At 43.9% G+C, this 25,566-nt stretch overlaps 1 protein-coding gene across 1 annotated transcript in view; it reads left to right on the plus strand.

Moving 5' to 3' along the window:
- LOC311148096 (uncharacterized protein) overlaps positions 1-24,764 on the plus strand; it is a gene marked incomplete at its 3' end in the record, with an annotated part of 67,419 nt that extends 42,655 nt beyond the window's left edge. The window contains 1 exon segment of the mRNA XM_084185007.1: positions 24,620-24,764. Within this exon segment, the coding sequence (XP_084041133.1) occupies positions 24,620-24,764 (145 nt within the window).
- Positions 24,765-25,566: the final 802 nt, after the last annotated feature.

The raw sequence follows: 25,566 nt of genomic DNA on the forward strand, positions 1-25,566 counted from the left end.
GAGAGAGAGAGAGAGAGAGAGAGAGAGAGAGAGAGAGAGTGTGTTTGTTATTTTGATTACCAGTGTATCAGACCTGTGCTTCGTTGTTTGACTCCCCGAATTGCTTAATCCTCTGCTTGTTTCTCCCAGTGATTACCGTACTCTGATCCTGTGCCCGTGCCCTCGACTACGACTACGCCCGCTCCCTTGGTACCTCTGCCTGTCTCTGCCTTGCCCGGTTTTGACCACAGCTCGCCCGACCACGATTAAGCAATTCCCTTGTCTGTACTTTAATAAAACATCGCAATTCTGCGATTGGATCTTACCACTCTGTCCGAGTATTCATTAGAAGATGGAAGCGACTGAAATGAAAACATATGCTTAAAGTACTTTGTTTCCTCCTTCAAAATATCATTTGGTGAATCATGGGAGACTCCGTCATTTGTAACCAGTTTCAGTCAATTATTTTTGGTAGCATTCCTATGTTGAAGATTAAAAAAGAATTTGGTGCATTTTTCCCCATAGTCCACCCCCTTTGCTTTATTTTGATGATATATTACACTTGATCTTTCTTGAATAAGTTTCTCCATTTATTTTTGTTTTTCCTCTAATTTATTCTGAGCCTCTATGTTACAGTTTTTATTGCTCTCTATCGGATCTGTTAGACCTTTTATTTCCTTTGTTAGTATGGACTCTTGACCTAAATTGCTTTTGTTTTCGAGATGAGTACTGAATTGCATGGCCTCTAAAGGTACATTTAAAGGTGTCCCATACAATAAGGGGATTTGCTGTACCTATGTTATGTCAGAAAAAATCAGTTATAAATTCCTCTGTCCTAGTTAAAAACAAGTTATCATCCAATAGGCTTTGATTAAATTTCCAATATCCTCGCCCACGTGGAAATTCAGTAAGAGTAATGTATATGCCAATTATATGATGGTCCGACAGCATTCTGTCCCCTATCAACACTTTTTAAACTTTTGGTGCCAATGAGAATGACATAAGAAAGAAGTCACGACGACTAGCTTGACTGAGTCTCCGCCATGTATATCTCACAAGATCAGGATATTTAAGCCTCCATATATCTACTAGTTCTAATGTATCCATGACATTCACAATTTCCTTAAGAGCTTGAGGGTGAATGTTTGTAGTGTGATTTCCTTTACGGTCCATTGAGCTATTTAAAACGGTATTATAATCTCCCACCATAATAATAGAGACTTGAATTGCTTGCAGGTTGATAATGTATTATATACAGTGGGGAAAAAAAGTATTTAGTCAGCCACCAATTGTGCAAGTTCTCCCACTTAAAAGATGAGAGAGGCCTGTAATTTTCATCATAGGTACACGTCAACTATGACAGACAAAATGGAGAAAAAAAATCCAGAAAATCACATTGTAGACAACCAGCCAACAGCTGACACTCGTTGCCTCTGATTGGGAGTCACTCAGGCAAACATAGAATACAACAAACTAGAATGAACACCAACATAGAAATACACACATAGAAATGAACACACCCTGCTCAACATAATGAGTCCCAGAGCCAGGGTGTGACACTAGGCCACTCCAGGACCTTGAAATGCTTCTTACGAAGCCACTCCTTCGTTGCCCGGGCGGTGTGTTTGGGATCATTGTCATGCTGAAAGACCCAGCCATGTTTCATCTTCAATGCCCTTGCTGATGGAAGGAGGTTTTCACTCAAAATCTCACGATACATGGCCCCATTCATTATTTCCTTTACACGGATCAGTCGTCCTGGTCCCTTTGCAGAAAAACAGCCCCAAAGCATGATGTTTCCACCCCCATGCTTCACAGTAGGTATGGTGTTCTTTGGATGCAACTCAGGATTCTTTGTCCTCCAAACACGACGAGTTTAGTTTTTACCAAAAAGTTATATTTTGGTTTCATCTGACCATATGACATTCTCCCAATCCTCCAAATGCACTCTAGCAAACTTCAGACGGGCCTGGACATGTACTGGCTTAAGCAGGGGGACACGTCTTGTACTGCAGGATTTGAGTCCCTGGCGGCGTAGTGTGTTACTGATGGTAGGCTTTGTTACTTTGGTCCCAGCTCTCTGCAGGTCATTCACTAGGTCCCCCCGTGTGGTTCTGGGATTTTTGCTCACCGTTCTTGTGATCATTTTGACCCCACGGGGTGAGATCTTGCGTGGAGCCCCAGATCGAGGGAGATTATCAGTGGTCTTGTATGTCTTCCATTTCCTAATAATTGCTCCCACAGTTGATTTCTTCAAACCAAGCTGCTTACCTATTGCAGATTCAGTCTTCCCAGCCTGGTGCAGGTCTACAATTTTGTTTCTGGTGTCCTTTGACAGCTCTTTGGTCTTGGCCATAGTGGAGTTTGGAGTGTGACTGTTCGAGGTTGTGGACAGGTGTCTTTTATACTGATAACAAGTTCAAACAGGTGCCATTAATACAGGTAACAAGTGGAGGACAGAGGAGCCTCTTAAAGAAGAAGTTACAGGTCTGTGAGAGCCAGAAATCTTGCTTGTTTGTAGCTGACCAAATACTTATTTTCCACCATAATTTGCAAATAAATTCATTAAAAATCCTACAATGTGATTTTCTGGATTTTTCTTTCTCAATTTGTCTGTCATAGTTGACGTGTACCTATGATGAAAATTACATGCCTCTCTCATCTTTTTAAGTGGGAGAACTTGCACAATTGGTGGCTGACTAAATACTTTTTTCCCCCACTGTATATTGTCAAAGAAGTGTGGATCATCAATATTTGGTCCGTAAAGGTTAATGAGCCATATCTGTTTATGGTCCAATAACATATTTAAAATAATCCATCTACCTTGCGTATCTGTTTGGACAATTTGCACATTCGGATGGAAATTACTGTTAATTCATATCATCACCCCTTTTGAGTTTCTTTGCCCATGGGAGAAGTATATTCCCCCCCCCCCCCCCCCCCCATTCCTTTTACCACGCAACTTCATCTAGAATTGTAGAATGAGTTTCCTGTAAACAATAGATGAGTCAATATCACTATGAGGTGCCTTTGGTGTCCTCATCAGACTCACTCAGTCATCATGAAAATGTAGCAGAATAATGAAAGTCTGAGGTCTTATTATAAGTGGCCAAACATTTGCACACATATCAGTAGAATGATAAGTCTCTAAAAAAGTGTTTCCTTCATTTTATTAAATTTTTTTCATTGGATGTACGTGATTTTGGCATGTCCCACACACTGCTTTGCTAACTACAGTGTGTGTAATAAGTGGTTAAATTATACTAAATCCAAAAAAATATTACATGGTTTTACTGTCCACAATAAGTTATTTGATAAAACAAGTAATTTTGATCATGTATATTGTATTTTCATAATCATATTGAACATTTTGCATGTGTCCCTGAAATTGCTGTCCACCCTGTCATTATGGGGTAACTGCCCCTTTAAGAAACCCACTGATGTTTTCAGTGACATCACTACGAGCATTTTGTCTTTCTTCAATGAAGGCTGAAGCAGTGTCTAGTTGCAGAGTAAGTATTTACACTTATGTTTCATAATTTTCATCATATTATGTGTGTAGTTGGATGTTGTCAAGCTTAACATGTCCACTCTGTCATAGTGAAATATCAATTGATAGAAAAACCTATCAGAACTTTGAAATATATTTGTAAAACAGTACACAGTCAGCTTGCTAACTGTAGTATGTTGCTAAGTGAAGGTCCACCATGTGCTCATTAAATTCTAACATTAGCCAAAAATGTCCACCCTGTCATTGTCCACCCTGTCAGCAAGCCTTCCATGACAGGGTGGACATGGTTCATGACAGGAAGGACATGTGCATAGTTTAGGCCACATACTGATAATGTTACACATATTACAACAGCTATTACACACATTTTATAACAGTACATGCTATACATAGTAAGAATGGACAATATGGACAATTTTTTTGGCGATATCGGTATCAGCAAACCTAGTTTGATAATGTAAGCCTAGTTTACCGGGACTGCCTATTAAAGTGTGTAAGGGAACATTTTGAATCGTCTTTTTCAAGGAATGAGATCAAAAGGAGCTGAGATAGCAAGGAGATATCGGGAACGTCGTGATGCTGACCCAGACAGAAGAAGAAAGTACCTTGAGAAAGAAAGGGTCAAATGGAAAAAAGACAGAGAGACTGGAAAGAAGAAGGGTGTCAATGAGCTCAGTGAGAGAGAGAAGAGGGCAAAAAGAAAGAAATGGAAAAAGTCAAGCCAGAGCCAGAAACAGGGCCAGTGCTTTGCTACAGTCAGAGACACCACCCAACTCCCCTGCTGAAACTCCTGAAAATCAGCATGAGCCAGGGCCCACCAGGTTAGATCATTGGAAGTTTAGCTGATGAGACTTATTAGAAAGTTTAGATTTATTTGAAGGACAATTATCAACTGTTTATGTCCCCATAAAATGACATATTGATAACTAACTTGCTAAAAAAAATCCTTACAAATATTTTGTGTTTCAGGCAACAGCGTCAAGGGGAAAGCATTCGAAGGAGTTCGAAGAGAAAACTGAAAAAACAGATCGAAATATTAGAGGCACAGCTCACAAAAGAGAAAAGTAAAACTGAGAAATATAAGAAGAGGTACTATCGGGCCAAGAAAGAAAGTGCGTCCAAATCACCACGTACAAAAGTCAATGCTTTGTTGGCACATCAAAAAGTGAATTCACCCATCAAAAGAGCTCTTCTTTTCCATACATCCCTGATTGAAGATATTAGAAGAAAATATGAACATGCAAAAACAAACCGAGAGAAGCAGCTGATAGCAAAAGTGGTCAGTGGAAACATTCTTAAGAAGTATAAGCTCCAAAAGCATGGCTACTCTAAGAAGAGAGCAAAGTATCCTGTGGATCTGACCTACCGTGGGAGGAGGTGCTTCAGTCGAAATGAGATTAGGAAGAACGTTACATCATTTTTTCTTCGAGATGATGTTAGTCGAATGACAACTGGCCGCAAACAAACAGTCACATGGCTGAAGAAAAAAATGCAAAAGAGGTTGCTTACTGATACAATGAAGAACTTGCATAGGAGGTTTCTCTCTGAGCACATTGGCCAAATGTCATACACCTCCTTTTGCCGTCTCAGACCCTTTTGGGTGGTAACCCCTTCTTCCTCTGACCGTGACACATGTCTCTGCAAAAAACATGAGAACTTGCAATTCATTGCCAATGCCTTGCAGAGCCAAGGGTTACTGTCCTCAAGAAATATTGAGGAAATGTCTGAAGCAACCATGTGTGACCCGAAAGCCAAGGTCTGTGCTTATGGTGAGTGCAGTGAATGCCTCCTAACTTGTCACCCGATGCTGAAAACTCCTGGGGAAGAGAACATTCGTTTATCTCAGTGGATGACAGAGAAGATCAAGAAGGATGAGAAGGTGTCAACAATAACAGTGAAAAGGGAGATAACAACAACAGAGCATGAGCTTAACACAGATTTCCAGGAGAGGCTTTTCCATTTTAGGAGCCATGTCTTCAACATTAAATGGCAGTTTGATGCCTACAGGGAGCTCAGGAGGAGTCTGAAGCACAATGAGTCCCTCTTGCATATAGATTTTAGCGAAAATTACTCATGTAAGTACAGCGAAGAAATACAATCTGTGCATTTTGGAGGCTCACACAAGCAGGCCAGTCTGCACACTGGAGTGCTCTACACCACTGGTGAACAAGCGCCACACACCTTCTGCTCCATATCACCCTCCAGAAGACACAACCCTGTGGCCATCTGGGCCCACCTTGATCCAGTTCTGAAGGTAGTGAGAGAACGACACCCTCAAGTCAGCACACTTCATTTTTCAGCGATGGGCCTGCAACGCAGTATCGACAAAAGGGAAATTTATTCTACCTCTCAACGGAACCCTACAAGTATGGCTTCAAAGAAATAACGTGGAATTTCTTTGAGGCTAATCATGGGGAGGGGGCACCAGACGGTGTGGGTGGGGCCCTCAAGAGGTCAGCAGACCGGATTGTAGCCCATGGAGGAGACATTCCTGATGCCCAGAGCTTGTATAACAAGCTGAAAAGCCTGGACACATCTGTCGAGCTGTTCTTCATCCCAGAGAGGGATATTGAATCAAAGCCTGAGGTACCTGCAATAGCTGCCATAAAAGGCACTATGAGAATCCACCAAGCTATCAGTCTGACACCCGGCCAAATGAAATACAGAGACATTTCATGTCTGTGTAAAAGGGAGGAAGGTGTTTTGGACTGCCCCTGCTTTAACCTTCAAGAGGTCACTCTAGCTAATGTTCCTGTTTCATCTGACAAGTCCCCAGCATGTGGAAAGACACCAGATAATCCTAGGAGACCAGAAATGATTGAGGTAAAGCACATTGGAGAGTGGTGCGTCGTTAATTATGACAATGAAGCATACCCAGGTATCATCATGGATGCAGAAGGGCACAGTGTGAAAGTTAAGTGTATGCAACGCCATGGCATAAACAAGTTCAAATGGCCAAGTCTTCGGGACGACATCTGTTGGTACCATGACTGGCAGGTACTTTGCCTAATACCAGAACCACAGGCTCTGAACAAGCGCTCTGTACAGATTGAAGTGTCTGCATGGAAGTATGTGGAACAGCAACTGCAGAACTGAGCCATGTCTCTGCAGAAAGGGAGAGACTGTTTGGAGATGCGTCCAAGTGATCTTTCTGTAATATTCTGTTTTTTCAAATCAACTGTTCTCCACTTAAAAAAACATTTTTCTTATTGTTCTACAGTTGAATGTTTGACTTTCACTGTGCAGAATGATGTACAGAGTTTAACGCTAGAAGGCCACATTAATGTCTCATTTTGGGCATCTTTATTCAGTGGCTGCATGCAGGTAGAGTGGATCAAAAACAGTCTGTTCAACTTGTAATTTCCCCCTACGTGGGAAAAGGCATTTTTTACATCATTTTCTTGCATTGTTCCTTGCATTTATGAGGCCATTCAATGACATTTCACAACGTGTCCACCCTGTCATGCCCAGGGTCCACCCTGTCATGTCACTGTCCACCCTGTTATTTTCATGTTCTATGAAAATAAACAAATTATTTTCACAAGTTAGCAAAATCTTTTGTGTGATTCCTTTATAAACAAATGAGGGCCAAATAGTATTGTTTGAAAGTTTGACCAGATATCTTTTTTGTTAGATTTTATTTAGAAAAGAAAGTGCAACTCTCGCAGATTTTATAGAGAAACAAATAGTTTGCCATAATTTCATTATTATCCGAATACTTTTCCCATAAACTAAAATATATTGTTGAGAAAGTGACTAAATAGTTTTCTGAAAATGTACGTTTTATAATCACTATGTAATTACAATGTATTTATTCTGCTTTGAAATTGTCCATGACAAGGTGGACATATTTTGCTGTTTGCATGTAAATTGTCTGCTTGCAGTTAATTTATAAAAAGTGTGGGAGCTTGACCAATATGCATTTCTAACAGCATAACATATACTTAATACAATGAATATGAAGTTCAATGGAAAATCTCAGCTTTTTGGGGGGGAAATGGGGAAGTCTCAAAGGCACCTTATGGTGATATTGACCCAGATATTATTATCACTCTTTGAGCCATGTAAATATTGTTCTTCTTTTGTTATTATCTGCTAAGCCATTACAATTATAACTGGCTATACATATACCATAACGAGATACAAGTTTCAAATCTATTTATCATTATATATGTTTGTAAATGTACCAATAAAAATACCATAGTGATTGAGTGTCCATATAGCTGTACCATGATATTTGCATTGCTACTAAGTAACCCTCCAATTGTTCTCCACTAATTCCCCCGCTAAAGCCCCTACCCATCCCAAGTTGGGCCGTCATCCCAGTGATTGGCATACCACCCCCGTCCCTCCGGATCCCTAGGGCCAGGACCCATCCATCGAAAACAGACCCCTCTCTGATTATCCGAGTGTAACCCCCTCCCCATGGATTACTGCAGCCAGTGTTGCCAGCACTGCCACTACCTGGGTGGGGGTACCCCCCTGGAATCCCAACCGGCTAGGTACAAGGTCGTCAAGGTTCTCATTAGCAGCTTTGAGAATTTCCTTTTGTATTATGCTCTACCATCAGGGGGCTCTGGCTTTGTAGGACCAACCCTGCCAGGCAGGCTCAGAATCTTGAGGGGGCGGTGCTGCTCAAGTAGGTCTCTGACCGCATTTATTTTTCTGTTTTGGCTGCATATAGGCAACTCACAGCAGGTCCATAAAACAGATGGGGACTTCTCTTTGGTGTATGGGTCGCTCAGGTGGGTGTCTAGGATATAGGGTTGGGGATCGTTCCATCATGATAGGACAATAAAAAAAAATATTAGATGTACACTATATTTTAAAATGTATATCCCTCATCTGCACAAAATTGAAAGCTCTCTCTCACAACCCCTGCTCACAGACACACGTTATTTCTGGGATATGCAACCATTTCCTTTCTCACCCACTTAATGCCACACTTATTCAAACACAAAAACGCACACCTTCCATCATAATTCATCCACACATACCCACATACTGTGCCTTCTATGTCTTCTGTTTGTTATGTTTTTATCTCCACTATGTTGATTGAGTACTTGTGTTCCAATTTAGTTGTATTTGAAGATCCTCTGTAGCTCAGCTGGTAGAGCACGGCGCTTGTAACGCCAAGGTAGTGGGTTCGATCCCCGGGACCACCCATACACAAAAATGTATGCACGCATGACTGTAAGTCGCTTTGGAAAAAAGCATCTGCTAAATGGCATATTATAAGATGTATTATTTTGCTTGTTATCTTTTCTTGTAATACCGTCTTATCCCTTTATAAAATACTATACCTACTATAAATGTGCTTTATTATTGCAATCCCTACCATGGCTAATATTGGGTGTTCTATTATTCGACTCCTCTATTAGAACTTTCAGAATAGCCATGGAGTAGTCTTTGTGTCGCGGAACATTTGGGTGTCAATATAGACAAGAGCAACACGCTTCCCTTTTAATCTATTTTCCTTGAAGATTGGGTACAGAACTTTGCGCCGTTCTGCAATCTCGCTGGGAACTGATCATTCATGTCTATTTTCGTGCCAGCAAGTCTTTTACCTTTTAACCATTACTTTATCCTTAAAAAAAGCAAATTTGGCAACGATTGGACACTCATATCTCTGTCCTCTTTGTCCGGAACGGTGTACACGTTCAAGTTGGATTTTGTCGACAGCCTCGAGTGGAATTTGAAGCGCTGTAAGAAAGAAGTCCTTCACAATTTTTTTCTGTAATCTCTCCCTCTTTTTCCTGGATACCCATACGTACTAGATTTTCTCTCAGAAAGTTGTTCTCCTTTTTAAGTTCCTTAACGTCCATTTCCATCCGAGTGACTGTCCCTTTTAGTTTTTTTGTATCGCTCTCCATTATCGCAGCTTTTCCGTCACTCATTTCAAGACTCGCCTTCAACTCGCCTCTCCTCCTGGTTACACTTGTGACCATATCCCCCCCCCGCATCCCACAAAGTCGGAACTGTTGCTAACATTTACAACAGCACATTTCAATTTACAGCTTCTAGTCATGAAATCTATGCAGCCTACTCAATCACTTTTTATAGCTACTGTTTACAGGCCTCCTGGGCCGTATACAGCGTTCCTCACTGAGTTCCCTGAATTCCTATCGGACCTTGTAGTCATGGCAGATAATGTTCAAATTCTTGGTGACTTCAATATTCACATGGAAAAGTCTGCAGACCCACTTCAAAAGGCTTTCAGAGCCATCAACGACTCAGTGGGTTTTGCCCAACATGTCTCCGGACCTACGCATCGCCACAGTCATACCCTGGATCTACTTTTGTCCCGTGGAATAAATATTGTGCATCTAAATGTTTTTCCTCATAATCCTGGACTATCGGACCACCATTTTATTACGTTTGCAATCTCAACAAATAATCTGCTCAGACCCCAACCAAAGATTATCAAAAGCTACGCTATAAATTCTAACAACCCAAAAATTCCTAGATACCCTTCCAGACGTCGGAGTACAACAATCAGTTAACCACCTAACTGAGGATTTAAATGTAACCTTGCGTAATACCTTAGATGCAGTTGCACCCCTAAAAACAAAACAAAATTTGTCTCAAGAAATTAGCTTCTGGTATACAGAACATACCTGAGCCCTGAAGCAAGCTTCCAGAAAATTGGAATGGAAATGGAGCTCCACCAAACTTCTGACTAGCTTGGAAAGATCGAAGTGCCCTCACTGCTGCTTGATCAGCATACTTTTCCAACCGAATTGAGGAGAATAAGAAAAATCCCAAATTTATTTTTGATACTGTCGCAAAGTTAACTAAAAAGCAGCATTCCCCAAGAGAGGATGGCTTTCACTTTAGCAGTGATGAATTCATGAACTTCTTTGACGAAAAGATCATGATCATTAGAAAGCAAATTACGGACTCCTCTTTGAATCTGCGTATTTCTCCAAAGCTCAGTCGCCCGATAGTTTTTTACATTTTCCGGGTCAATGTTGGGCTTTTTCAAGAGAGGCTTTATTACTGCCACTTTTAGTGAGTTTGGCACACATCCGGAGGATAGGGAGCTGTTTATTATGTTCAACATAGGAGGGCCAAGCACAGGAAGTAGCTCTTTCAGTAGTTTAGTTGGAATAGGGTCCAGTATGCAGCTGGAAGGTTTAGAGGCCATTACTATTTTCATGAATGTGTCAAGAGATATACGATTAAAAAACTTGAGTGTCTCCATTGATCCTAGGTCCTGGCAGTTCTGTACAGACTCTCCCTTTCCCCTCAAAAAATGTCGAAAAAGCTGTTGTGCAGTAACTCACTGCCTTCCTGAAGGCAAATAATGTATACGAAATGCTTCAGTCTGGTTTTAGACACCATCATAGTACTGACACTGCACTCGTGACCTTTTAATGGTGTCAGACCAAGGCTCTGCATATGTCCTCGTGCTCCTAGACCTTAATGCTGCTTTTGACACCATTGATCACCACATTATTTTGGAGAGATTGGAAACCTTAATTGGTCTACACGGACAAGTTCTTGCCTGGTTTAGATCTTATCTGTCGGAAAGATATCAGTTCGTCTCTGTGGATAGTTTGTCCTCTGACAAATCAATTGTATGTTTTGGTGTTCCTCAAGGTTCCATTTTCTCTATATATTCTACCTCTTGGTGATGTCATTTGGAAACACAATGTCAACTTTCACTGCTATGCGGATGACACACAGCTGTACATTTCGATGAAACATGGTGAAGCCCCAAAATTGCCTACCCTGGAAGCCTGTGTTTCAGACATAAGGAAGTGTATGGCGGCAAATGTTTTACTTTTAAACTCAGACAAAACAGAGATGCTAGTTCTAGGTCCCAAGAAACAAAGAGATCTGCTGTTTGATCTGAAAATTAACCTTGATGGTTGTACAGTCGTCTCAAATAAAACTGTGAAGGACCTCGGCGTTACTCTGGACCCTGATCTCTCTTTTGACGAACATATCAATAATATTTCCAGGGCAGCTTATTTCCATCTTTGTAACATTGCATAATCAGAAACTTTTTGTCCAGAAATGATGCAGAAAAGCTAATCCATGCTTTTGTCACTTCTAGATTAGAATACTGCAATGCTCTACACTCCGGCTACCCGGATAAAGCACTAAATAAACTTCAGTTAGTGCTAGAGACAGCTGCTAGAATCTTGACTAGAACCAAAAAATGTGATCATGTTACTCCAGTGCTAGCCACTGGCTTCCTGTTAAGGCTAGGGCTGATTTCAAGGTTTTTCTGCTAACCTAAAAAGCATTAAATGGACTTGCTCCTACCTATCTCTCCGATTTGTCCTGCCGTACATACCTACACGTACGCTATGGTCACAAGACGCAGGCCTCCTTATTGTCCCTAGAATTTTTAGCAAACATCGGAGAGCTCCATTTTTATGGAATGGTCTGCCTATCCATGTGAGAGACGCAGACTCCGTCTCAACCTTTGTAGACTAATCTCTTCAGTAGGTCCTATGATTGAGTGTAGTCTGGCCCAAGGGTGCGAAGGTGAACGGCAAGGCACTGGAATGATGAACCGCCCTTGCTGTCTCTGCCTGGCCGGCTCCCCTCTCTCCACTGGGATTCTCTGCCTCTGATCCTATTACGGGGGTTGAGTCACTGGCTTACTAGTGCTCTTCCATGCTGACCTTAGGAGGGGTGCGTCACGTCGTGCCAGGCTTTTTTGCGTTATACTCGACTTGAGTGGGTTGAGTCACTGATGTGATCTTCCTGTCCGGTCTTGCGCCCCCTTGGGCTCGTGCGGTGGAGGAGATCTTCGTGGGCTATATTCAGCCTTGTCTCAGGGTAGTAAGTTGGTGGTCTGTTGATATCCCTCTAGTGGTGTGGGGCTGTGTTTTGGCAAAGTGGGTGGGGTTATATCCTGCCTGGTTGGCCCTGCTCAAATTTAGCTGTAATTTCAGATTTTTATTCAAAAAGCATTACAAGAATATTGCAGTTTTGATTTTGTCCAAAGTAACAGTTAGCAAAATCAGGTAAATTAATCAACACACTTTCTTTAACCTCAAAGTCAACTAGTTCTGACATCGCATTGTTGTTTTTAGCCGTATAGTTTATGTATTTTTGATGTTTTCAGTGTATTTTGAACACTTTCAGACAATGCAATAAAAAAAACGGATTGACTCTGACAACAGTAATTTTAACATGTTAAAAAGTCTAAATATGGAGACACGGAACGCTAGCTTCTCAATTTTTTTACTGGGCTTCTTCAAACGGTCACTGACCAACATATGAAGAAGAGAGGCATACTCTTGCAGCAGAAACACTACGAATGGATGGCTCAGAAACAGGGGTGTAGTGCTGCCGGAGCGCAGAGGAGCAACGCTCCCTTACTTTTTTCAATTTGAGAATACATGGAGCTGGTAAAACTATTTCTGGAAAATTCATTCAGATAAATTCTAAAGAAATTCTATTAAAATTCCATGAAAAACGATAGAATGACAAACCAAATAAGTATTTAGAGCAGCCTAGAGGGACGTAAGTGGTGGTTTCTTCCATGCCTTCTTGTCACACCCTGGTTCTGGGGACTGTATATGTTGAGCCAGGGTGTGTAGATTCTATGTGTTTTGTGTTCTATGTTAATTATCTAGTTGTTCTATTTCTATGTTGGCCAGAGTGGTTCTCAATCAGAGGCAACGAGTGTCAGCTGTTGCTGGTTGTCTCTGATAGGGAACCACATTTAGACAGGCTGTTTTCCCACAGTAGTTGTGGAATCTTGTTCCGTGTTGGTTGTGTTTAGACCTAGGACGTCACGTTATCGTTTATTGTTTTGTTTATCGTGTGATACTTAATAAAGTAAAGTATGTTCGCTCATCACGCTGCGCCTTGGTCCTCATCCTTCAACGTTCGTGACAGAAGATCCCACCATACCAGGACCAAGCAGCGTGTCCAGGAACACACGCAGGAGGTAACTCTAGTGGATGTCCTCCTCGGTTGGGGGCAGATTACGGAGGAGGAGGCCGTCCGGTACCGGAAGGCTATGAAGGGGGAGACCCAGGCAGGAGAGGAGCAACGGCGTCAACAGTGTTGTCGGCGGACGGACGAGAGGCAACCCCAAAATATTTTTAGGGGGGGCACACGGCATGGGCGACGGGGCAGCAGGAGGCAGCTACAGGGCGTATTGGGAGGTTAGGTGAGGAGGCCACCAGGTTAAGGGGGCTATTGGTCCAGAGGGAGCAGGAACGACGAGAGGAACTGTGTAGGCAGCTGAGGGAGCGGAGGGTTATGAAGAAACCCAGTCCCGCTCCTCACACCAAGCAAGTGGTGTGTGTCACCAGTCCGGTCCGGCCCGTTCCTGCTCCCCGCACTAAGTTGATGGTGCGCGTCGCCAGCCCGGCCCGGCCTATTCCTGCCCCTCGCACCAAGCCTACGGTGCGCGTCGCCAGCCCGGCCCGGCCTGTTCCTGCTCCTCGCACCAAGCCTACGGTGCGGGTCGCCAGCCCGGCCCGGCCTGTTCCTGCTCCCCGCACCAAGCTAATGGTGCGCGTCGCCAGCCCGGCCCGGCCTGTTCCTGCCCCTCGCACCAAGCCTACGGTGCGCGTCGCCAGCCCGGCCCGGCCTGTTCCTGCTCCCCGCACCAAGATAATGGTGTGCGTCGCCAGCCCGGCCCGGCCTGTTCCTGCTCCTCGCACCAAGCCTACGGTGCGCGTCGCCAGCCCGGCCCGGCCTGTTCCTGCTCTCCGCACCAAGCTAATGGTGCGCGTCGCCAGCCCGGCCCGGCCTGTTCCTGCCCCTCGCACCAAGCCTACGGTGCGCGTCGCCAGCCCGGCCCGGCCTGTTCCTGCTCCCCGCACCAAGCTAATGGTGCGCGTCGCCAGCCCGGCCAGGCCTGTTCCTGCCCCTCGCACCAAGCCTACGGTGCGCGTCGCCAGCCCGGCCCAGCCTGTTCCTGCTCCCCGCACCAAGCTAATGGTGCGCGTCGCCAGCCCGGCCCGGCCTGTTCCTGCTCCCCTCACCAAGCCTACGGTGCGCGTCGCCAGCCCGGCCCGGCCTGTTCCTGCCACTCGCACTAAGCCAGGGGTGCGAGTCGTCAGCCCGGTACGGCCCATTCCTGCTCCACGCACCAAGCCAGGGGTGCGCATCGTCAGCCCGGTACGGCCCGTTCCTGCTCCACGCACCAAGCCAGGGGTGCGCATCGTCAGCCCGGTCCGGCCCGTTGCTGCTCCATGCACCAAGCCAGGGGTGCGCATCGTCAGCCCGGTCCGGCCCGTTCCTGCTCCACGCACCAAGCCAGGGGTGCGCGTCGTCAGCCCGGTCCGGCCCGTTGCTGCTCCACGCACCAAGCCAGGGGTGCGCGTCGTCAGTCCGGCACAACCCGTGCCTGGTCAGGTACCGGTCAGCTGCTCCACACCGGAGCCTAAGCAATCCGCTCCTACGATGTCCAGTCCAGCTCCAGCCAGCGGGGCCAGACCGGACCAGGGGCGCTACGGGGGGATTGTTGGAGGGTGGTGGTCAAGCCCGGAGCCGGAACCGCCTCCGAGGAGGAATGCCCACCCAGCCCTCCCCTGTTTGGTTTATGTTTAGGCGCGGTCGCAGTCCGCGCCTTTGGGGGGGGGGGTACTGTCAAACCCTGGTTCTGGGGACTCTATATGTTGAGCCAGGGTGTGTAGATTCTATGTGTTTTGTGTTCTATGTTAATTATCTAGTTGTTCTATTTCTATGTTGGCCAGAGTGGTTCTCAATCAGAGGCAACGAGTGTCAGCTGTTGCTGGTTGTCTCTGATTGGGAACCACATTTAGACAGGCTGTTTTCCCACAGTAGTTGTGGGATCTTGTTCCGTGTTGGTTGTGTTTAGACCTAGGACGTCACGTTATCGTTTATTGTTTTGTTTATCGTGTGATACTTAATAAAGTAAAGTATGTTCGCTCATCACGCTGCGCCTTGGTCCTCATCCTTCGACGTTCGTGACACTTCTCTCCTGCGGTGGTGAGAATGATGAACTATATAGGCTACGTGTGTGCACTGTTGAGGCCTGTCGAATGCTTGACCACTTTGGCCAATCAGAAAATGGAAAAATGCCTTTTTGTTCATAAAACTCCACGGACCCCCTCTCTACTCTTGCGCACTGGAACCCAGAACGATATGTGACCACTTGGTTATGGTAACACCATTCTGCCGAGGACACCCAAACCAGACTGGCCACCACAAAGCCCAAGAAGCAGGGCCAGCGTTATGGGCGGGCCTAGGGGGCTTGGCCCATCCTACCGTACTGTCTTGCCTGTCCTAGTAAAATATTTAAATATTGATCATTTATTTGACCGAGACGCTCGCCGACAGAAAGACGCATCAATCTCAGATAAAGCATCCGAGCGAGCGAAACAGCGCCCCTCTTTCTCAATATGTGTAGACCATGTATCTTATGATGTCTGGACCAAAAGTACAGCATCAGGTACATGGGCTACATATAGTAAGACAGAGGAGCGCTGTTTCACTCACTCTGATGTTTTCTCCGGTGAGAGAGTTTCAGCAGAGAGGAAGAGGCGAAGCGAGAGGGCTCACTCTCGCCAAAATCTGTCCAGAATAAGCCCAATGCGTTTGTATGGGCATAATATGCAGACCTAAGCTTGTCACCTGCCTTCCCGCCTTTGGGACAATGACTCCCATTGTTAGGGCGGAGACATTAGTATCTTGTCATTAAATACAGATCCCTGGTTTCAGCCTCTTGTTAATTGGAAAGGAAAGTTGGCAGGTACACAGTGCACTGTTAGGATGCTGGCTTCCTCTAAAGTAAATTGATGTTTTGCCCAAATTATATAATTACTCCTGTCTAAATAAAAACATTCAAAATACTTCACCAGAGAGCATGACTTAGCCACAGAGGATCATTAGCTTCTTTAAATTTTTTTGCTGTTGATTGTTTCAAATCACAAGTGTGTATGTCTATGCCTATTTGGGAATCCCGCAATTTGGGCAGCACGTGTTGCAAAATGTCTAGCTGATTGAGTTGCGGCATCTAAAATATGTGTGAAAATAATGTGTCTTGAGTAGAATTTAAAATGTTGCGACAAGAAGAAGGGGAGGGGTGTGTGGTGAAGATTTGGTTTGTGTCTCTCTCCAGAATGCATGCACTCAGCTCTCCAGAATGCACTTAGCTGTCTCCCGCTAATTATTGCACATTCATTGTTTCATTCTGTGAATTGTTTGCCATTTGATTGTTTCGTTTTTTAATCAGGTCCCCATTACATATGTCACCAGTAGGTCTAGTAAATGTACCGTTAATCCCACGTCATTTAGTTACATTAATTTCTCTTAATGCATGTATTAATTAGTCATTTACCTGTAGGAAAATGTAGGAAAGTGCCCATTTGGCAAAGTCTGATTTCTGATTGTCTTAACTCACCACATCTACCACTAATAAGCTGAGCTCCACCAACAGCTTTTGGCCGACAGTGCATTAAAAAAGTACTCATTTAGTTTTTTCCGTCATCAATCCACACACAATAACCCATAATGACAAAGCAAAAACAGGGTTTTAGACATTTTTGCAACAAACAAAAAAACGGACGTATTACATTTACATAAGTATTCATACCCTTTACTCAGTACTTTGTTGAAGCACCTTTGGCAGCGATTACAGCCGTGAGTCTTCTTTGGTATGATGCTACAAGCTTGGCACACCTGTATTTGGGAGTTTCTCCCATTCTTCTCTGCAGATCCTCTCAAGCTATGTCACGTTGAATGGGGAGAGTCGCTGCACAACTATTTTCAGATCTCTCCAGAGATGTTAGATCGGGTTCAAGTCCGGGCTCTGGCTGGGCCACTCAAGGACATTCAGAGAGTTGTCCCGAAGCCACTCCTGCATTGTCTTGGCTGTGTGCTTAAGGTCGTTGTCCTGTTGGAAGGTGAACCTTCGCCCCAGTCTGAGGTCCTGAGCGCTCTGGAGCAGGTTTTCATAAAGGATCTCTCTGTACTTTGCTCCGTTCATCTTTCCCTCGATCCTGACTAGTCTCCCAGTCCCTGCCGCTGAAAAACATCCCCACAGCATGATGCTGCCACCACCATGCTTCACCATAGGGATGGTGCCAGGTTTCCTCCAAACGTGACGCTTGGCATTCAGGCCAAAGAGTTCAATCTTGGTTTCATCAGACCAGAGAATCTTGTTTCTCATGGTCTGAGAGTCTTTGGGTGCCTTTTGGCAAACTCCAAGTGGGCTGTCATGTGCCTTTTACTGAGGAGTGGCTTCTGTCTGGCCACTGTACCAAAAAGGCCTGATTGGTGGAGTACTGCAGAGATGGTTGTCCTTCTGGAAGGTTCTCCCATCTCCACAGAGGAACTCTGGAGCTCTGTCAGAGTGACCATCAGTTTCTTGGTCACCTCCCTTACCAAGGCCCTTCTCCCCCGATTGCTCAGTTTGGCCGGGCGGCCAGCTCTAGGAAGAGTCTTGGTGGTTCTAAGTTTCTTCCATTTAAGAATGATTGAGGCCACTGTGTTCTTGGGGACCTTCAATGCTGTAGAAATGTTGGTAGCCTTCTCCAGATCTGTGCCTCGACACAATCCTTTCTCAGAGCTCTACGGACAATTCCTTCGACCTCATGGCTTGGTTTTTGCTCTGACATGCACTGTCAACTGTGGGACCTTATATAGACAGGTGTGTGCCTTTCCAAATCATGCCCAATCAACTGAATTTACTCCAATCAAGTTGTAGAAACATCTCAAGGATGATCAATGGACACAGGATGCACCTGAGCTCAATTTTGAGTCTCATAGCAAAGGGTCTGAATACTTATGTAAATAAGGTATTTCTGTTTTAAAAAAACCTGTTTTCGCTTTGTCATTGTGGGGTATTGTGTGTAGATTGATTAGGAAAATGTTTTATTTAATCAATTTTAGAATAAGGCTGTAACGTAACAACATGTGGAAAAAGTCAAGGGGTCTGAATACATTCTGAATGCACTGTATGTATTTTACTTAGTTGATGATGGAAGTCATAGGCCTAGTGCTCTGAGTTCTATGCACTCATTTATTTAACCGACAATGGACCACTGTGTATCAATGTGTCCATATGGCAGAGGCTGCTGCTCTCACCTTAGTTGAATTTTAACTTTGAGATTTTTCTCATTTTACCTCAGAATTTTATGATTAAACACGTGACAATGATTTTGAGAAACCAAAACTTTATTATTGAAATGAAACTGTTACATACAAAAATGCGCATTTAAAAATACACATAACTGTCACGCAGATCGGTAGGAATGGTAGGATAAATTGTAAGCTTCCCCAAACTTGAAACTTGCAAGCTGCCTAAGGTCTTTACTATAACACCCATTTAAAGGTCCCATGAAAAAAAATGTGGCTTGTATTCATGGATGCCAAGAGAAGCCAGGCTTCCCCAAAAAATTGACCAAGAAAAATTGAAAAAAACACATAAACTAATGGAAGTTCAATATGTTCAATATGTAGCTAGATGTAGAAGGCTAATGTTAATTAGCTAACGTTGCACATGAAAGGAAGTTAGGCTAGCAAGCAGGCATTTTAGCCAGGTAGCTTAGGACAACAAAAAATAAAAGCGTGTACTGTATGAGTAATAGACCGTTTCGTCAACATGAAAGAGAGCCCTGCTTATGGTTATAAGGCCCTCCCCCGCCCTCCTTTCGGCAAATCTGACCATGACTCCATTTTGCTCCTCCCTTCCTATAGGCAGAAACTCAAACAGGAAATACCTGTGCTAAGGACTATTCAACGCTGGTCTGACCAATCGGAATCGGAAATGGTGACTGAGTTTATCAGGAAGTGTATAGGTGATGTTGTGCCCACTGTGACTATTAAAACCTACCCTAACCAGAAACCGTGGATAGATGGCAGCATTCGCGCCAATCTGAAAGCGCAAACAACCACATTCAACCATGGCAAGGTGACTGGAAATATGGCAGAATACAAAAAGTGTAGCTACCCACTCTGCAAGGCAATTAAACTGGCAGAACATCAGTATAGAGACAAAGTGGAGTCACAATTCAACGGCTCAGACACGAGACGTATGTGGCAGGTTCTACAGACAATCACGGACTACAAAAGGAAAACCAGCCACGTCGCCGACACCGACGTCTCGCTTCCAGACAAGCAAAACACCTTCTTCGCCCGCTTTGAGGATCACACAGTGCCACTGACGAGGCCCACTACCAAGGACTGTGGCCTCTCCTTCTCCGTGGCCGACGTGATTAAGACATTTAAGCATGTTAACCCCTGCAAGGCTGCCGGCCGAGACGGCCTCCCTAGCCGCGTCCTCAGAGCATGCGCAGACCAGCTGGCTGGTGTGTTTATGGACATATTCATTCTCTCCCTTTCCTAGTCTGCTGTTACCACATGCTTCAAGATGGACACCATTGTTCCTGTACCCAAGAAAGCAAAGGTAACTGAACTAAATGACTATCGCCCTGTAGCACTCACCTCTGTCATCATGAAGTGCTTTGAGAGACTAGTCAAGGATCATATGACCTCTACCTTACCTGTCACCCTAGACCCATTTCAATTTGCTTACCGCCCCCAATAGATCCACAGACGATGCAATCACCATCACACTGCACACTGCGCTATCCCATCTGGACAAGAGGAATACCTATGTAAGAATGCTGTTCATTGACTATAGCTCAGCATTCAACACCATAGTACCCTCCAAGCTCATCATCAAGCTCAAGGCCCTGGGTCTGAACCCCGCCCAGTGCAACTGGGTCCTGGACTACCTGACGGGCCGCCCCAAGGTGGTGAAGGTAGGAAACAACATCTCCACTTCGCTGATCCTCAACACTGGGGCCCCACAAGGGTGCGTGCTCAGCCCACTCCTGTACTCCCTGTTCATCCATGACTGCGTGGCCAAGCACGCCTCCAATTCAATCATCAAGTTTGCAGACGACACAACAGTAGTAGGCTTGATTACCAACAATGACGAGACCGCCTACAGGAGGAGGTGAGGGCTCTGGCATCAACCACCTGAGCCACTGCCTGTTCACCCCGCTGTCATCCAAAAGGCGAGGTCAGTACAGGTGCATCAAAGCTGGGACCGAGAGAATGAAAAACAGCTTCTATATCAAGGCCATCAGACTGTTAAATAGCCATCACTAGCACATTAGAGGGTGCTGCTGCCTATTGAAATCACTGGCCACTTTAAGAAATGGAACACTAGTCACTTTAATAATGTTTACAGTCACTTTAATAATGTTTACATATCTTGCACTACTCATCTCATATGTATATACTGCATTATCTTCTATAATATTCTACTGTATCTTAGTCCATGCCACTTTGTCATTGCTTGTCCATATATGTATATTTTCTTAAATTCCATTCCTTACTAGTTTTGTGTGTATTAGGTACAGTGGGGAGAACAAGTATTTGATACACTGCCGATTTTGCTGGTTTTCCTACTTACAAAGCATGTAGAGGTCTGTAATTTTTATCATAGGTACACTTCAACTGTGAGAGACGGAATCTAAAACAAAAATCCAGAAAATCACATTGTATGATTTTTAAGTAATTAATTTGCATTTTATTGCATAACATAAGTATTTGATACATCAGAAAAGCAGAACTTAATATTTGGTACAGAAACCTTTGTTTGCAATTACAGAGATCATACGTTTCCTGTAGTTCTTGACCAGGTTTGCACACACTGCAGCAGGGATTTTGGTCCACTCCTCCATACAGACCTTCTCCAGATCCTTCAGGTTTCGGGGCTGTCGCTGGGCAATACGGACTTTCAGCTCCCTCCAAAGATGTTCTATTGGGTTCAGGTCTGGAGACTGGCTAGGCCACTCCAGGACCTTGAGATGCTTCTTACGGAGCGGGTCGTTGTCATGCTGGAAGACCCAGCCACGACCCATCTTCAATGCTCTTACTGAGGGAAGGAGGTTGTTGGCCAAGATCTCGCGATACATGGCCCCATCCATCCTCCCCTCAATACGGTGCAGTCGTCCTGTCCCCTTTGCAGAAAAGCATCCCCAAAGAATGATGTTTCCACCTCCATGCTTCACGGTTGGGATGGTGTTCTTGGGGTTGTACTCATCCTTCTTCTTCCTCCAAACACGGCGAGTGGAGTTTAGACCAAAAAGCCAAATCTTTGTCTCATCAGACCACATGACCTTCTCCCATTCCTCCTCTGGATCATCCAGATGGTCATTGGCAAACTTCAGACGGGCCTGGACATGCGCTGGCTTGAGCAGGGGGACCTTGCGTGCGCTGCAGGATTTTAATCCATGACGGCGTAGTGTGTTACTAATGATTTTCTTTGAGACTGTGGTCCCAGCTCTCTTCAGGTCATTGACCAGGTCCTGCCGTGTAGTTCTGGGCTGATACCTCACCTTCCTCATGATCATTGATGCCCCACAAGGTGAGATCTTGCATGGAGTTCCAGACCGAGGGTGATTGACCGTCATCTTGAACTTCTTCCATGTTCTAATAATTGTGCCAACAGTTGTTGCCTTCTCACCAAGCTGCTTGCCTATTGTCCTTTAGCCCATCCCAGCCTTGTGCAGGTCTACAATTTTATCCCTGATGTCCTTACACAGCTCTCTGGTCTTGGCCATTGTGGAGAGGTTGGAGTCTGTTTGATTGAGTGTGTGGACAGGTGTCTTTTATACAGGTAACGAGTTCAAACAGGTGCAGTTAACACAGGTAATGAGTGGAGAACAGGAGGGCTTCTTAAAGAAAAACGAACAGGTCTGTGAGAGCCGGAATTCTTACTGGTTGGTAGGTGATCAAATACTTATGTCATGCAACAAAATGCAAATTAATTATTTAAAAATCACACAATGTGATTTTCTTGATTTTTGTTTTAGATTCCGTCTCTCACAGTTGAAGTGTACCTATGATAAAAATTACAGACCACTACATGCTTTGTAAGTAGGAAACCCTGCAAAATCGTCAGTGTACCAAATACTTGTTCTCCCCACTGTATATGTTGTGAAATTGTTAGATATTACTTGTTAGATATTACTGCACTGTCGGAGCTAGAAGCACAAGCATTTCGCTACACCTGCTATAACATTTGCTAAAGACGTGTATGTGACAAATTTGATTTGATTTGATTTGCTTGGGCTATAGCCTACATTGACTATTGAGATGCAGGGCCCGTGTTCTAGCTTGGTATGTCAGGGTCGGCAATTGGAAATGTGAATTGGACCAAGTTGGAGGTAACAATGCAGGTTATAGTTTATTGAGATGCATGAATACACCACACCAAAAGCTTGCTTTATGGCTGTTAGAAAACACATTTCTTGTAATTCTACCTAGTAATGATTTATGTTCACTACTTGGCCAAATGATTTGATAGCATGTTTAATCAATGGAAATAAATTCTACGAATTGATAGGGTACCTGTTTTCTTTTATTCTGTAATAAGGTATATTGTAACCATGTGTTCAAGCTAATCAAATCAAAGTGTATTCATAATACAGCGTGTAAGCTACACAATACAATTACATATCTACTCGCAATAAAGCTCTCCTTGCAAACAGTTCAAAGCTATATGTATTTGTATTTACATTAGGCTATAGCCTACAAATAACTATACTACGTAGCCATAGGCCTACTGCAAATTATTGTTGCGTGTTCCTGAACTGCCCGAATGCGCAGAGCTATCCTTCAGCTATCCTTCAGCAACACAAGTTGGTTTAACTTCTTTAACATCATTGCGTGATTCTGGCGCTGTCTTTTCAGCCCCACGAAGGTTGCTCCAATCGCTTAAAATGACATATTTTCGAGATCTGTTGCCTACGCCTAATAGTCATACTCATCACTTATTATTATTATTATTATAAATAGAAGATTATCACTTCTCACAATGGTGCTTGTTTAGTTAGATCAAAGCTGAATCAATGTCTTGCAAGATCACATAATGATTAATTTGCATTTTACATAACATAACCGAATATAAAACCGTAGCATATGTAAGAGTGCAATAGTATGGCCTCTATTAATCAATCCACACAGTGAGTCCAGATAAACGTTTAGAATTATTTGGTTTAATTCCACCCATTCACATGAAGTGTATCAGTCTCTTCTATTCTTCCTTTAGAATTATAGAATGTTTCACATAAACAATGTTCATCCACTAGGAGTAGTGTTATAGAGTCGAGAGTCTTAATAGTCAACACACCAAAACAAAAACTCAGTCCTGTTTAAATAAATAAACCAGCGACTCAAGCACTAAACTGTCTACAATGACAATATCCTTTCAGCTCCCTTCATGGAACTCCTTTCTCCCATGAGAGAACAATGTTCTTTCTCTTACATGCTGAATAGACATCGCGCGCATGTTGATTTTGTCCATCCACACTAGACGCGATCAGGACACGCAGGTTGAAATATCAAAACGAACTCTGAACCAACTATATTAATTTGGGGACAGGTTGAAAAGCATTAAACATTCATGGCAATTTAGCTAGCTAGCTTGCTCTTGCTAGCTAATTTGTTCTGGGATAGAAACATTGGGTTATTATTTTACCTAAAATGCACAAGGTCCTCTACTCCGACAATTAATCCACAGATAAAAGGGTAAACCGAGTTTGTTTCTAATAATCTCTCCTCCTTCAGTCTTCTTCTTCTTCTTTGGACTTCATTTGGCAGTTGGCAACCAACTTTAAGGTGCCTTACCACCACCAACTGGACTGGAATGTGGACCTCAGTTCATCTTTCAGTCACCCACGTGGGTATAGGCTCCTAAAAACCAAAGAAGAGATGGGAAAGGCGGGATTTGCAGCGCGTCATGCGTCACAAATAGAACCAAGTTCTATTTTAGCACCTGGCTACACAGACGCTCGTTGACGCACGCGAGCAGTTTGGATGCAATGATTATTTTGCAACGCTCGAAAACGTAACGCGTGGTCAGCATGTTAGAGTCACTGTGAAATCACAAGTCTGGTTCTCTCATATCCGTTATATTCAAACTAGTGATCTTCAGCTAGAATGAGTTAGTAATCTGCTTCTATAGTCAGAGCTAGCAATATGCTCCAGCTTATGAGTTTCCAGAATAGCTGTATATGCGTAAGCGGCACTGTCTGCTACTGTGGCTAATTGTTATTGTTGCCAACTTCACACCATCACTGTTCATTCACACTGCTACTATCCCATTCTATGAATGACGTTAAGTCTAAGTCTAATAGTGACAGTTTTTACTTCCCTTTGCTGTAGTTCAATGTCCGCTTTCCTCAAGCTGCAACTTCCTGCGCTATTCAGTGTCCAGATCCTCAACTTTGCTGGTCCCAATCCCGTGCTGCTGCTAATTCGCCTCTCTGTAGCTGAAGACTCTCCGGTCCCAGCGCCGTTAGCAAGCTAGCCAATCTTCTGTGGCCCAGCAAAACATTGGTGGTCTCTCGCTCCACTTGTAGCACTGAAGAATGCGAATAATATTACACATAAAGTCTCTCTTCCATTCTCCAGTAGACTCCACTGATTTCAGGTAAGTCGTATTATTTCGAACTGTTTTTTAAAGTTAGTTTTGTGTCTTTGTAGGCTTCTTATCATGGCACTCTATTCAGCATTCCTTTACATCTCTCCCGCATCGCGCAGAACGTGATTGTTAGTCCCACCACTTCTGAATAACAAGGAGGTTTATTGGACCTTCCTTAGAATGTCTTAGTTCTGTTTACTGATTGACTGGGTCAGCGAAGAGGCAATGATCTTAACAAATCAACAATCCCTTAAATTTCCCCCCGCTTTTCATATGCCGGTCCCTTCGGCATAGCATCTTTAACTCAGATGTATTCATCTTGAAACTTCACTGGAGGTCTACCCTTGTTGCTCCTATCATCAAGATCATCAAGGACAACAACCACCCGAGCCATGGCCTGTTCACCCCGCTATCATCCAGAAGGCGAGGTCAGTACAGGTGCATCAAAGCTGGGACCGAGAGACTGAAAAACAGCTTCTATCTCAAGGCCATCAGACTGTTAAATAGCCATCACTAGCCGGCTACCACCCGGTTACGCAACCTTGCACCTTAGAGGCTGTTGCCCTAGACTTGGAATCACTGGCCACTTTAATAATGAAACACTAGTCACTTTAATAATGTTTAAATATTTTTGCTTTACTCATCTCATATCTATATACTGTATTCTATTCCATTGCATTTTAGTCTA

The sequence above is a fragment of the Coregonus lavaretus genome (assembly GCF_964263955.1).
Source record: "Coregonus lavaretus genome assembly, chromosome: 20".
Taxonomy (NCBI): Eukaryota; Metazoa; Chordata; class Actinopteri; order Salmoniformes; family Salmonidae; genus Coregonus; species Coregonus lavaretus.